Source organism: Crocodylus porosus, unplaced genomic scaffold (assembly GCF_001723895.1).
Source record: "Crocodylus porosus isolate Cpor-Errol unplaced genomic scaffold, CroPor_comp1, whole genome shotgun sequence".
Taxonomy (NCBI): domain Eukaryota; kingdom Metazoa; phylum Chordata; order Crocodylia; family Crocodylidae; genus Crocodylus; species Crocodylus porosus.
Window position 1 is genome coordinate 4,199,860 of NW_017728942.1, and position 13,021 is coordinate 4,212,880.

The 13,021-nt window shown below is 41.3% G+C and overlaps 1 protein-coding gene and 1 long non-coding RNA gene across 2 annotated transcripts in view; one reads left to right on the top strand and one right to left on the bottom strand.

Moving 5' to 3' along the window:
- Nucleotides 1-6,872, bottom strand: part of BMP7 (bone morphogenetic protein 7) — a 54,265-nt gene extending 47,393 nt beyond the window's left edge. Inside the window, exon 1 of the mRNA XM_019548171.1 lies at nucleotides 6,154-6,872. Within this exon, the coding sequence (XP_019403716.1) occupies nucleotides 6,154-6,571 (418 nt within the window). The 5' untranslated portion in view covers nucleotides 6,572-6,872. The remainder of the gene's footprint in view (nucleotides 1-6,153) is intronic.
- A 147-nt stretch (nucleotides 6,873-7,019) lies between these two features.
- On the top strand, nucleotides 7,020-11,158 carry LOC109318780. Its single transcript, XR_002103320.1, has 2 exons — nucleotides 7,020-7,106; nucleotides 10,285-11,158. It is a non-coding gene; the product is annotated as an uncharacterized LOC109318780 (long non-coding RNA).
- Nucleotides 11,159-13,021: the final 1,863 nt, after the last annotated feature.

Below are 13,021 nucleotides of genomic sequence, written 5' to 3' on the forward strand. Positions count from 1 at the left end.
ATCCCAATTATGCTGATGTAAAAAAGTGAGTTTAGTGGAGTATCTTTGGATTTCCATAGGTCTAAATGAGGCCTAAGTGTCAGATCCTAGAGCCATGCCAATTTACACCTGGCTAAAAATCTGCTCTTGGCCCCAGTTTCATAAGCACATATGCATGTGCTTAAAGTGATCCATGTGAACAGTTTTACTGAATAGTCCTCTTTACTGCAGGCATTTGCAGGAGCAGAATCTTAATCCCAAAACTTACTTTTTAAATAGGCCAAGTTCTTTGGAAAGGTGATGCATTTTAAAATCAAAGATAAACAATGAAGTCATTAATCCAATAATTGAATAGTCTGACTTAAACCAGAGGGAGGATGACTTTGTCTTTGGGAGAGATTTAAAATACTCTGGTCTCCCTTGTGCTGTACATCACCAGGCTACCTCTCTATCTGGCCACTATTAATATTTCCTTAACTTATGCACTTGCTTAAATGACTTCATCCATCATCTCAACATCTCACTGGTATTCATCAAGTTATAACAATTTAGATGTGTAAAACTAAATGTGTTATCATTTTAACCACAAATTAACAGTTTCTATATAAATATTAGCATTTCCTCACTTGTTCCAAGGATAGAAGCCATAATAGTACTACTAGCATATTTGATTTAAACTAATTAAAAACAGAGGCTCTTGCAATTTAATATATTGATTTTACCAGTGGGACTTAAATCTTTTATAATAAGTGTACACAGCTGCACCATTTACCTACCGCCACTTTTAAACCTAATCCCCACATTCCTCCTGACAATAACATGACAGGATCCACACATCCCTGTATTAGCCTTAACCCCGGTGACACTGCCAGAATGTATTAAACTAAAGCATAGCAGTGTCCTATTTAAAAGAAGCCTGTCAACAGCCCTGACTAGGCTTTAATAGTTATAATCTTTTTTTTAATTAATGTTTCCAACCACTTGAACAACCCCTCTCCCCCAAAAGTGTTCCAGTCTGTATGTAAGCTTATTTATAAGAGAAAGCTTAAAGCCTATTTTTTATGCTGCATGCCAGCAGGCTGTTACTCCTGGTCTGAGGGGGGGAATCATAGGGAGACACACAAATACACATACATGAGCAGAACATATTGGGGTATCCTAGGACAGGGCTTAACTCTTATATAAAGCCAGAGCCCATAGTTTCTTAGGCAAAACTCCCGTTGCAGGATCACAGGTTCTGGCCCACAGGTTTGTCTTCTTCATGGTACTTTACAAGGACTGCAGTTTGACTATTAAAACTGTTTCTAGTAGGGGCTTGAGCTCCCAGGAAAGCTGTATATCCTTGGAAGGGATACAGGGAGAATGAAAGCCTCTCCCTGCAAGCAGGGGTTTGCCAGTCTAATTGGTACAAGACCAGGCTTTGGGATGGGGACTACGTGAGAATGGAAGGGACTGGGTGTCTTCTTGTCCCCTTTCACAGCCTCTGTGTATCTGCTGTGGGTCAGCTGCACTCTGTCCCCTGACCTTGCTGAGGGGTGCAAGTAGCAGCTATTCTCAGTTTCCATTTTATAGTTGGGGAAGCCAGAACTAAATGAATTATTTCCTCCAGGATTGGCCGGGACTATCCACAAATACTGTACTTGATAGCTATTTGTTGTTCAGTCACCATAATTCATTAGTTCAATGTTGAAGTCAATTTCTACAAACTTTTTTCCCATAGCTGATTTCATACCACCAATATGCCTATATGCGTACTGTCCAAAATAATCACAGTACATACCTGTTAAGGCTTAACTACTGAAACAGCGCTAGGTGAGAAAAAAATCTGATGGCTTGGCCTAATATATGGACCAAACCATGTGATCATGAACAGGCATTCAGGGCCAACATTTAATCTGCTTTGTTTCAAGTGGGAAATACGTGAAGATCAAATAAGTTCAAATCCAGGTCAAATATCCTTGAAAATCTTTGATTTATATAAGCAGGAAAATAAGGTTTAAAAGAAGTGATTATGAAAGGGTTACTAAAAACACAGCTGTACGTGTACTCTTATATCTGAGGCTCTCCAAAGAAAAACTGTGTGACATCTATATTAACCTTTGGCTGTACACCAGTGAAGGCCTGTAGTGAGCTGGAATGCAAGGCAGCCCCTTCCAAATTTTAACACAAGCCAGGTTACAGCTGCAAATGCCTGCAGCCCGTGCTCACTTTATAAAAGTATTCCCCGAAGGAAATTTTTTAACTGTTATAGAATCTTTTTCTAATACCCTACAGTGTTAAAGCCTGTTATTAAAGGGCAAAGTGATGGTTCGCTATGCCAAACACTTGTCAACAAAAAGGACATCCAGATGGTATGAAATAAAATAAAACTTGGGGGCTCTTCAGCTTCTTGATTTACATTAACAAAAGCCACTTTCATGTACTCTTTCCAAGAATGACTAATTTTCTATTTTTTTTCCCTTCTCTTATTTTTTCAAGGATTAAACAATTTTGTTCATTTTAAAATGAACTATGAAACAAATTAACTAATCGCACATCACTGGTATTGAGGCTTTTAAAAATATTCAAAGCAGGACTGTTTACCAAGTCAAGACTATGGACTTAGACAATCCAATTGTTTTTAGAAGAGAAGCTCTAAGTAATCTGGGGGATGGATGTTTACTCTCTAGTTTCTGTTTATGAACTTTAAACTTGTGCAGAAAACCTTTCTGTTCTTCAGAGGTTCCCTTTGGAAACTTTATTTAATGTGGACTGTACTGAAATCCAGATGAATTAAATTATAATGATACATGTTATAAGCCTGGCCATTATTTAGATTCTACTTTCATTTGCACATAATACCATTCCTAACAGTCTCCTGCCTCATCTCTAGCAGCATTGGTGTTAATTTAGGACAGACTTCAACCCTTGAGTTAAATTAATCTAATTCTTTATCTTGTTAACTGTAAAGACATTCAAATAATGCTGCTTGCTTCATCCTTTTTGTGCTTTGTTTTTATTTCAAGCTACCCCTGGAATAAAGCACATGTATTTTCATTCCTAATAGCCAAGGTCCTTTATAAACTTTTTTAGCATATTCAACTGTGTTCTAATTCCATAGGAGTCAGTGAGCATTATTCTTTTTTTCAGAAGTTTTAATCTGGTATCAAACATATAACTTTTTTATCTCAATAAAACCATTATGTTAGATGGATGAAAAGCTATGCACAAAGAGAAAAAGTATATCAGTAAACTACTGTTTGGATGGCTTCAGTAACATACCTTGTTTACTGAAGTTTAGATTTAATGACTTCTTTACTTACATTTACGTCCCCCATTACTGAGCTGCATATTTTATTATGCTATGACACTTCCTCATTGTGCTGGTTCTAGTATGTAATAAAAGCCTACCTGTGAAATACAATGCCTGCAGAGTATCTCTTACAAAACCAGGACACAGTTTAATACAGACTGCATTTAGCAATTCAGTTCTGGTTTAAATGGGATCATTGTAGAAAACCTCCAAAAAAATATCAGTCCTACAATAGATCTTCTAATTTTCCCTGAATGTCATAGAAAACTGTACATACTAAAGCAGGTGTTGTGCTTAGCTATATATGTGAGCTAGTACCTACTCTAATTCATTAAAAAGTCCATAAACAAGTAAGTCTTTGTCCTAAAAAGATGAAAGAACTATGACTATAATGGGATGAAAGGTGTGCACAGTGATGAAGAAAGCTATTATGGATCTATGTCCTTTTTAAACTCGTCCTGGCATGCACTGTTGACAGGGGAACAAAACAGTACAGATAAACCTCTGAAAAGTGCCTTGTTGGTAATAATTCCACCTGCCTATATAAAACCACTGGATCTTGCCTACGCTTTGACTAATGACTAACCATGCTGGCAGAAATTAAACTAAATAATAATGAAATACTTTGGAAAGAACATTTTCATACTTTTTAAACTGATTATAAAAGCCAGCATTTTTATGCAGTTCATAATTTTGATGTTATACTGTAACCTGTGTAATTTACATATATATAATCTGTATTGATATGTTCTTTCATATTCATGGGATAGATGCATCCAAGAAAACAAATCTCAATTACAAATGTAACTGTACTAATTTCACTATGATCATACTTGGAGTTAACATGTTTGTGCAAAATGAGTTACTTTAGAGGCTAAACCATAATGTCTTTTACATAAAACTCCAGCGGCCTTCAAAGATGGCTTTCCCCCACATTATTGAGCATGGAACTGGGTCCCCAGAGCTGCATTTATGAGATCTACATTGAAACTAACTTCACAAAAACCAAAGGATATAATTGTTCACCTGGAGGAAAATCTTACTATCTGGAGTTGACTCTATTAAATGTTCAGCCCTTTCAAAAAGAATCTACTTTTACAGTAGAAACTAAAAGTGCCAACTTTGTTTATTTCCTTTGTTTTCAGTATGTCTCCGCACTGTGGCCATACATTATATGTACACTAAGGCACAGCGCAATATTAGCACCATTTCTCTTATCTCGAAAATCAAATATTTGCCCACCAGTGGTACTCCTGGCTGCACAAATATTTGATTTTAAAATGTATCAATGCTAATTGGCTTAGGTACTGAAAAAACATTAGACAAGCATTATACTTCCAAATGGACTATATTAGCAGTCTGAAAAGAGTACAGCCTCTGGGCCAGTTGTAGAGTCCTACCAGTGAGGCTTATGGTATTTAATATGGAGATGCAATTCCATTGAAACTTGAGATCTCAGCATGCAGTGCTCCATTGCCAAGTATCACTTCAGGATTGGACTGAGGTTGGCTACTGTATATGATCACAGCTATTCACATATGTGTGTGTCATAAAGTCTATACAGCTACTGGTACTTCTCCTTTAGCCCATAGTGCTAGGGGAAGGACAACTATTGCACAATGCCTGTTGCCACCATGAAGCTCCAAGTGATAACCAGGAAATTCTAGGTGATGGCAGATTTATTACAGGATTTAAGATGGGGGCATCTGCCATCTGTACCATTTCATGCATCTCAGGTGCATCCTTCTCACCCCTTGCAAATGGCCCCTCATTTAGGCAAAGTTTGAGTCAACCCTGCTCTGAAATTATCATTCAGATTTTGACTTGAATTTGCAGGCACCCAATCTGTACATGTGGTGGTTTCAGAGCCACACGTGATGAGGGCTAAAACTAGATACAGTGAACTGGGACCTATAATTATATATTTAAAATAGAATGCTTGTCCTGACAGCATTTTACTCAAATCCGGCTGAGTAAGTCCAAAAGGGTGTGCAATCTATAGCCAACGAATAGAAATCAGGAGGATATCAGCAAACTGCGGCATCCAATTAAAGCAGGTCAGTGAGCTGCATACAAAGCCTGGCAACTTTCACATCATTTGCATAAACCCATCCACATGTGTGTGTGAAAGGAAGCACATTAGCTTGCCTCAGCTGGGGTCACTAGAAAGAGCTGCAGGAGTAAATAAGGATTTACCCTGGAATCCTTCTCAAGCCATTAAGAAAACAGACTCCAGCAGCTTGGCCCTCTCAATCTAGTTAAGGCTGCCTTGGCCACTCTACTGGGGTCTGTCCACTTAAGCGGCTCCGGTGGCATTGTGATCATCCACATGATTCCAAGCTCGGGCTTTGAACTATGCTGCAATCCAAGGTCTTTTGTTGGCTTCACATCTTCCTTGGTGGTGCAAGAAGCCAGACAGAGCCACTGTAGAGGTCCTGTACAGGTCCACTCCCTCGTGGATTCTGCAAGGTAACTCATCCAGTGTGGAGGAGCAAGGAGGGAGCAGGCCGGATGAGATCTGATGGGGCACAGTAAAAGTCCTACTCATAGGACAGGTTCAGAGCCCTTTCCAGCTGATTTCCAAACCTCCTGACACTTAAATTCACACTGCAAGAAAGGCTGGATCTAGAGCCACTTCCTTCCCCTGCCCTGCTCAAAGCCACCTGCCAGCAGGGTCATGTGCGCCCCTTGCTGCTACCTGCCCCACCACAGCCCATTCTCTCCTGTCCTCACCAGAGGCTCTGGTGCCATTGGGTCCATCTCTTCGCTTTTGCCAGCAGAGAAACCAGCTTCCTCCCACCCCATCCCACTCCAGACACTGGCCCCAAACTCAGATCCTTTGCCCCTGTGCAGGCTGCCCCGGGCTGGGCTCGGACACTCACCCAGGTTCACGAAGCTCATGACCATGTCTGCCTCGGTGAGGAAGTTGCTGTCCTGCAGGCTGGCCAGGGGGGGGCCCTGGGTACTGAAGATGGGCTTGTAAGGGTAGGAGAAGCCCTCTCCCTCCTCCCCCGCCGCCCCCGCCGCCTCCTCCACCGACATGGCATTGTAGAGGTCCAGCATGAACATGGGGGCTGAGTTCTGCTTGCCGTGCAGATGGGGCCGGGGCCGGTGCGGCAAGCCCAGGATGGAGAGGATCTCCCGCTGCATCTCCCGGCGCTCCTGGCTCCGCAGCCGCCGGTGGATGAAGCTGGAGTGCACCTCATTGTCCAAGGTGAAGTCCGCCAGGATGCAGCGCAGCCACAAGCAGGAGAGGACCAGCAGCCGGGAGGCAGGCTGCCCGGGCCACGCGGCGCGCATCTCTCCTGCACGGAGGGGAGATGAAGAGATCCACGGGGCTGCTGAGCAGGAATAAATACTTTACCATGAAAGACAGCTGGAGAGGGGGAAAGTGCCTGCCCCGCAAAGCTCTGATCACTTGGCTAGAGGGCAGCCCTGCAGCTCAGGCTTCAGCAAACTCATGATAAAAGTTTGCCTCTGGGGGGGGAGGTGGTTTAGTTTGTAAAATCCATGAGATAAATAGCAAAGATCACTCCTGAGTGGTGCTTTCCACTCCCTTTCCCCTCTTCCTTTAGGGTCTGATTTCTCCCTCTCTCTCTCTCCCTCTTCACTTCTCACAAGTGTTTGAAATGCTGCTTTACAGACAGGCAGCAGGAGGTTGTATCTGGTGGGAGGAGCAGGCAGCACAACTCAACACCCTCCCTCGCTTGCTCTCTGCTCCCTCTCTCTCTCCAAACTGCTTAGAGAAGAAAATCCGTGTTACTGCCTAGAGGAGGAACATCTGATCAGGTTGCTTTTCAGGATGTTTATGGAGGCTTCTGGCTTAGAAGAAAGGGTGAGCCATTCCCAAGTAGTTAAATTAATGTAAACATGATTAAGGGGAAGGCAGTGCTGAGGGAGGGCTGTTTTGTGGAGGGGAGGGCATGCAAGTATAAAACAAAATAAACTAAGTGCAGTGGGGCAGAGCCTGCCCAGAAGGCAAAAGACCAATACATGCATTTAAAATGCAATGATACCAGTAGGAAAGGTAGCCCAAGGTCACTTGTACCCACAGGCAGTCAGAGGGATGTGAGTGGAGAAGTGTTAAAGAAGGCCAGGCGGTTATGGGTTAATAGGTGAAAGTTTAAAACAATACAGGATACTAGTGACATAGCCCCAGACCCATCAGTTTGTGCACACAGCTAGTGGTGGTCACAGCCTGTCTCCCTCTCATCTCCTCCCCTCTTTTTTTCTTCCATTGTTAGCTACACTCACTTGTTGCATCTTGTCTAAGATGGGGTTATCAGCCCTTTGGAGCAGGGGCTGTCTCTTACCAAGTGTCCCTACAAGGTCTGGAAGAATAGAGCCCAATCCTGGCTGAGCCCTGCCAGCTCTGCCGTAACACAAAGGAGAAATAAATGACAGCATTCAGCAGTAATCTCTTGAAAGGAAAGGACCGGAAATAATTCAGACTATATGTTGATTTTTTGATTCAGCCCTGGCGGGAAGACAGAAAGGAGAGGAGGGAAAAGAGGTTGTTTCCATTGCCTTGACACACTCATAGCCTCTGATGCTTCCTGATGAGCCTGCCATGCCCAGAAGTCTGAACACCTGGTCCCACCTGCCTTCTGCACCCAAAAACAAATAGTTATTCATTTGTATTTATTTATTCAGTTTATACAATGCCAATTTATATGCTGCCCTTCCTGACAAAGGCCCACGCTGGCTACAATAAAAGAACACTCCATGTTTATACAGACCAGTTGTGCAAACAGCAAGTAGCTTGTTATAAGAGCCCGGTGAAGGAGGCACTCCGCTTTTTAACAGAGGAGAAAGTGAGAGACAGAACTGGAGGGGTCCATCTTTAGACTACAGTGAGAAAGGGGAAGAATCTAGCTGCCAGCCCCTTCCTCATTCTTCTGCTGCTTTTCAAAGGGGTGGCAATAATCTTTTATAGCTCTGGAGAAGCACCACCAGCCTGCCTGGGGAGCAGGAGAAGGACCAGAGGTGTCAGGTGATTTGCCCAGTCATCTCTTGCTGGCTCCCCATACAAACAGGAGCCATAATTTAAAGCTTCAGGTGTGTGCTAGAAAAGCCTTGTCCAATTCCCTGCTCTGCCACCAATCCCTTATGTGACCTTAGCCTATCATTTAACCTTTCTATGCTTCCCTTCTCTATCCTAAAATGGGAATACTAGTATTTCCCTGGCTCATAGACTGGTAAGGCTACATATATTTAAGTATTGTGAGTCACTCAGGTACTACGGTGATGCTATCCATAGAAGTGTCTAAGATAGTGGTAATATAGATATACCATCATAGTATCCAGAAGGACCCTTCTAGAGTCCTTTCACATGAATTAGCTGGGATTGCAACTGCGTACAATAATACAATACCAGCTTATTTTGTATATCATCGTTTGTACAAACCCTGGATTTGTTCCTAAGTGGTAATGCCAAAACATTGCTAAGAATTGTGGCCTTCCTGTTCGAAAACGTATAACTGGCATGGTTTTCAACACAAAAACGGTGTTTTGTTTCCTCAGTGTATTTGACAGTGACTTGGGCCTAGTCTCTCCCCTCTGGTCCATTCCTCCTGCTGTTTCCTTGTGTGCAGGCCTTTCACCCAACAAACCTGGGAGAAAAACATATTGAAATTAAAATGCTATACAATAAAGATTATAGAAATGGACAAGGAGCCTTAAGAGCGGGTATATTTCCAGAAACCATATATAGGGCAATTTTCAAGATAACAGAGTCCCCTTAAAAAGCACTGCTTGTTTGGGGGAAAGAGAAGATACGCAGTTCTTCTGAACTGGGAGATTTGGGCTCTGCGAAAATCTTCAGGTAGCTGATTTCTGGGATTGATTGTGTCATTGTTTATGGGAGACAAATTTTGAGACTTCTTGGTTTGGCAGGTTCTTCTGGTTCTAGTTATGATTCTTCATTCCCTACTTAACTTCCCCCTAGCTTCAGTTGGTTAAGTTGCCTTGGGGGGTGGGAGGGTTAAGATCAAGCAGTGTATCAGCTTAATCTTGTCCTTTCCCCAGGTGTAGTGAGTGACAGGGCTGTCTCTCACACTTGAATGGAAATGGATCCAATTTTTTAATAATCTTTTTCATTGCTGTTTTGTATGGCTTTATTCTTTACTTCCTGGCCTAAACTGTGGACCATCATACCTGGTTTGACAGAGGCTCAGAATCAAGCAGAGAGAGGATATTGTGGGATCTGGCATAAGCAATAAACTTTTTATGAAAGGGGATTATTATAAGTATCAGAGAACCAAACTTTTTCTTTGAAGCTGCTGCAGGTAATTTCTCCACGCACTGTTCTACAAAAATGTCTGGCTTGTGATTGTTGAGACAGACTGCTAAATACAATCTGCTGAAATAGATACATGACAGATATGCCTAAGACTGAGTTGGCCACTGTTATATACCAGGTGCCAGAGGCATTCTTTGTGAGTGAGGGTTGAGAAGGGCAAAAAACCACTCTTGAAAAACACTCTTAGAGCAGTAGTTTTCAACCTTTTTTCATTTGCAGACCCCTAAAAAAATTTAATGGCAGTGCAGACCACTTTGAATGGTAAGTGTGGGGATTCACACATTTCTGACTGATCGCAGTCATCTTTCCTGGACCCCTTAGATATAGTCTGCAGACCCCCAGAGGTCCGTGGAACACAGGTTGAAAACTACTGTCTTAGAGAATTAATTTCTCAATTACATGTTGACTTTGGTGAGGCTGCTGAGTGCAACCAAGAGCAGAGTATGTCCCGCTGTGTACAATATAGCACGATGGAGTATAGAGTGAGATGTGGTCAACATTTAGCTGCAGACATGGATTTTACACACACATGCTGCAATTAGAGGATATTGTCTATGCCATCATTTCTGATTATAATGTTTCTTCCATCATATTTTGCATACTGCTTGACCTCACTTATTGGTGCTCTCAGGGTCAGCTCCCAAGTACTGTAGACAAATTACTGAAAATATTGGCAACCCCATGTCATCACCCTCTTTCTCTTCTCTCCCAGGTCGATTAAGAAACCAGTTTTTCCTCTTAACTGACATCCACTCCTTCTTCTCCTCCTCCTCCTCCTGCTCCGTGTCAGAGAAGGAGAGCTGAGTGCTGATGATGAAGCAATACCTGGATGTTGGCGGTAGCTGTTTCAGATGATTTCTTTAAAAAAATAACAGAGCGCTTCTGTTTTCATCTTTTGGGTATCTTAGTATTTTGCATGTGTATGATTTGTCTAGTAGGTATTATTTGTGCTTATGTAGAAATACATGCACTGTTGCTGGATGGAAGTGAGTAGTTTAGAAATAAAGGGTCCACTTCTAAAACAAATAAAGTATACACGATTTGTGTGCAATTGCATGTGCCTAATTTGTATGCATTGTTGTCATGGTCATGCATCCAAATTGCCAGATGCATACCGGTGGCTCATTCAGGTCGTCAGTATGCAAGATTACCCTAAATGAAGTAAATGTATGTTCAGGTTACACAAATGGTTTCATGCTTAACTTAAAGATTGGACCCAAAGCATCCTGTCTTCCTTCTTTTATTCTGAATAACGTTAAAGCTATTTATTCTTCTCCCTCCTAATTGTTACCTTTGTGTCTTTTATACTTTCTCTTTTCACGCCTATCTGATGTGTACAACCAGTCCCTCAGAGTATCCTTCCTTTGTCTCTCCAAGGGCTGCACTAAAATGCATGCATCTGGGGAATCTTTTCAGCGATGACTGCATGATCAGCATCTTCTGCATGCCATCTAATCTGGATTTGGTGGGACCCTCCCCATCTGTGACTCTCATCTAAAGAAAAGCCTTATTTTTATAAGATTATACAAACAACTTGCATATTGTATTATGTCATATTGGATTATACTTCTCAAAGTTTCTATTCACTCTCCTTAACAGCATTGTCGTAAATGCATTCGTCAGTGTGAAAATAATCACATTATGGATAAGCCAAATGTTAGCACTGTTCCAAGAATTTGAACTGATCTGGATTGGACTTAACTAAGTATATTATAAAAATTAAACAATGGCTCTCATTGCCCTGGCCTCTTCTAGTCAGAGAAGAAACAGTCATAGAAGTTGTACATTCAGACTTGAAAGATGAATCTACTACTTTTGGAAAATTGAATAATAATTGTTAGTAAGAAATTATTTTTAATGATTCAGATGTGGTAACTTCTGAATTCCAAAACTAAAACAGTTCTTCAGGAGCAAATCCTAAGTGGTGCAAACTGCATTCATAAAACAAGCAGAATTTAGTCACAAATTTGTAAGGCTGGGATAGAAGTTCACAAAATCACTATCAAGTTTTTATAGTAAAGTAATTGCAGTTGCTCTAATAAATTAACAAAAATGTTTTTCTTTTTTTTTAAAAGAACTTATCGTGCAAGTACTTAGAGGCCCAGACTTGCCAAAGTAACTCCTACCATTTCATCTATAATTTTGCAGTCTCAGAAGATTATGTATACACTCTTTTGGCTATATTTTTGCAACAATGGCAAAAATGTGATGTTATGTGCAAAAACCCAGTCTCTGCATCCAAAACCTGAGTCTCACACTTGCTAAAAAAATGTGCAGGCATTGCTTTCATGTAACAGATTGTTACTTACAGTCATAGGCTACATTGTGATCCTTTTGAAAATTTGCCTCAATTTGCTAAGTAATCTTTTTATTTATATTTATATTTAAGTCATATAATTAAAAAAATATATATTTTTAGTCATTTACTTTTGGTAATCACTGCAAATGGAATAATTATACCTTTTCCAGGCAGTTATGTGCAGATTTACTTTGAAACCTGACCTTTGTTCTCAGGGGTTTACAGCAATAACTGGCTCTGACTTGCAAAACACAATGGGCCAAATGCTGGATGCCTTCACTTTTGCTGTCCAGGCAGGTGCAAAGTAATACCTCAAAAGAACCTTTATTTTGTTCCTCTATTCCAACTGGTACATAAGTGCTTGCATAACCTCTGCACAGCTGCTACAAACGGCTCATGCCACAGGCGTTAGTAATCTTAGCAGGGAAGGTTGCATGGAAAATTGGGGTGTGTATGCTAAGTCATATATACTACGCTCTGAGCCTTAAAACCCTCTGCTGATGAAGCAAGGGGTCACTCAAGGCTCTGGATATTGCAGGGCAGGTTTATATGCAACAACTGCACCCCACATTTTCTCTTCTGGTGGAGGTTTATTTTGCTTGCGCGTATGAGCACGCAGGAGCCAGGATTTGGCCCAATGTTATCTCCATTCACTATCAAATTCTATTTGATTAATGTTTCATTCCCATAGAAACAGTGATTTTAATGGTTTATTTTGAATACATATTAAAGCTACTCTACCTGGCAGTGAATTCTGAGCTGCCAGCTTTTTGAGCTGCGTTGGGTTGCAGAGCTGAAGGGATATAACGTGCATTTTTCTCTGATCCTGTTTCTAAAATAACGTTTTCTAAATATGCAGTTGTTTCTATAGAGTCTGTGAACTTATCTGAAAGTAGACTGAAGTCAGGAATTCATTTGATTTTTCTATAGCCCTGGCCACAAAAATCCCCTCCAGAATTACACAAATGATTATGCTTTGGCCCCAGTTCTCCATGGTTTAGGGAATGTTCCAGCTCCCTCTGATTCAGGAAGAAGGTTTGCCACAGTACAAGTGGCCGCATGAAGCAATCTTCCAAAGATCCAGCAGCAGAAGATCATTAACCACAAGGTTTACACTGGAAGTTTTTAAAATAATATGAATTGGCCAGAT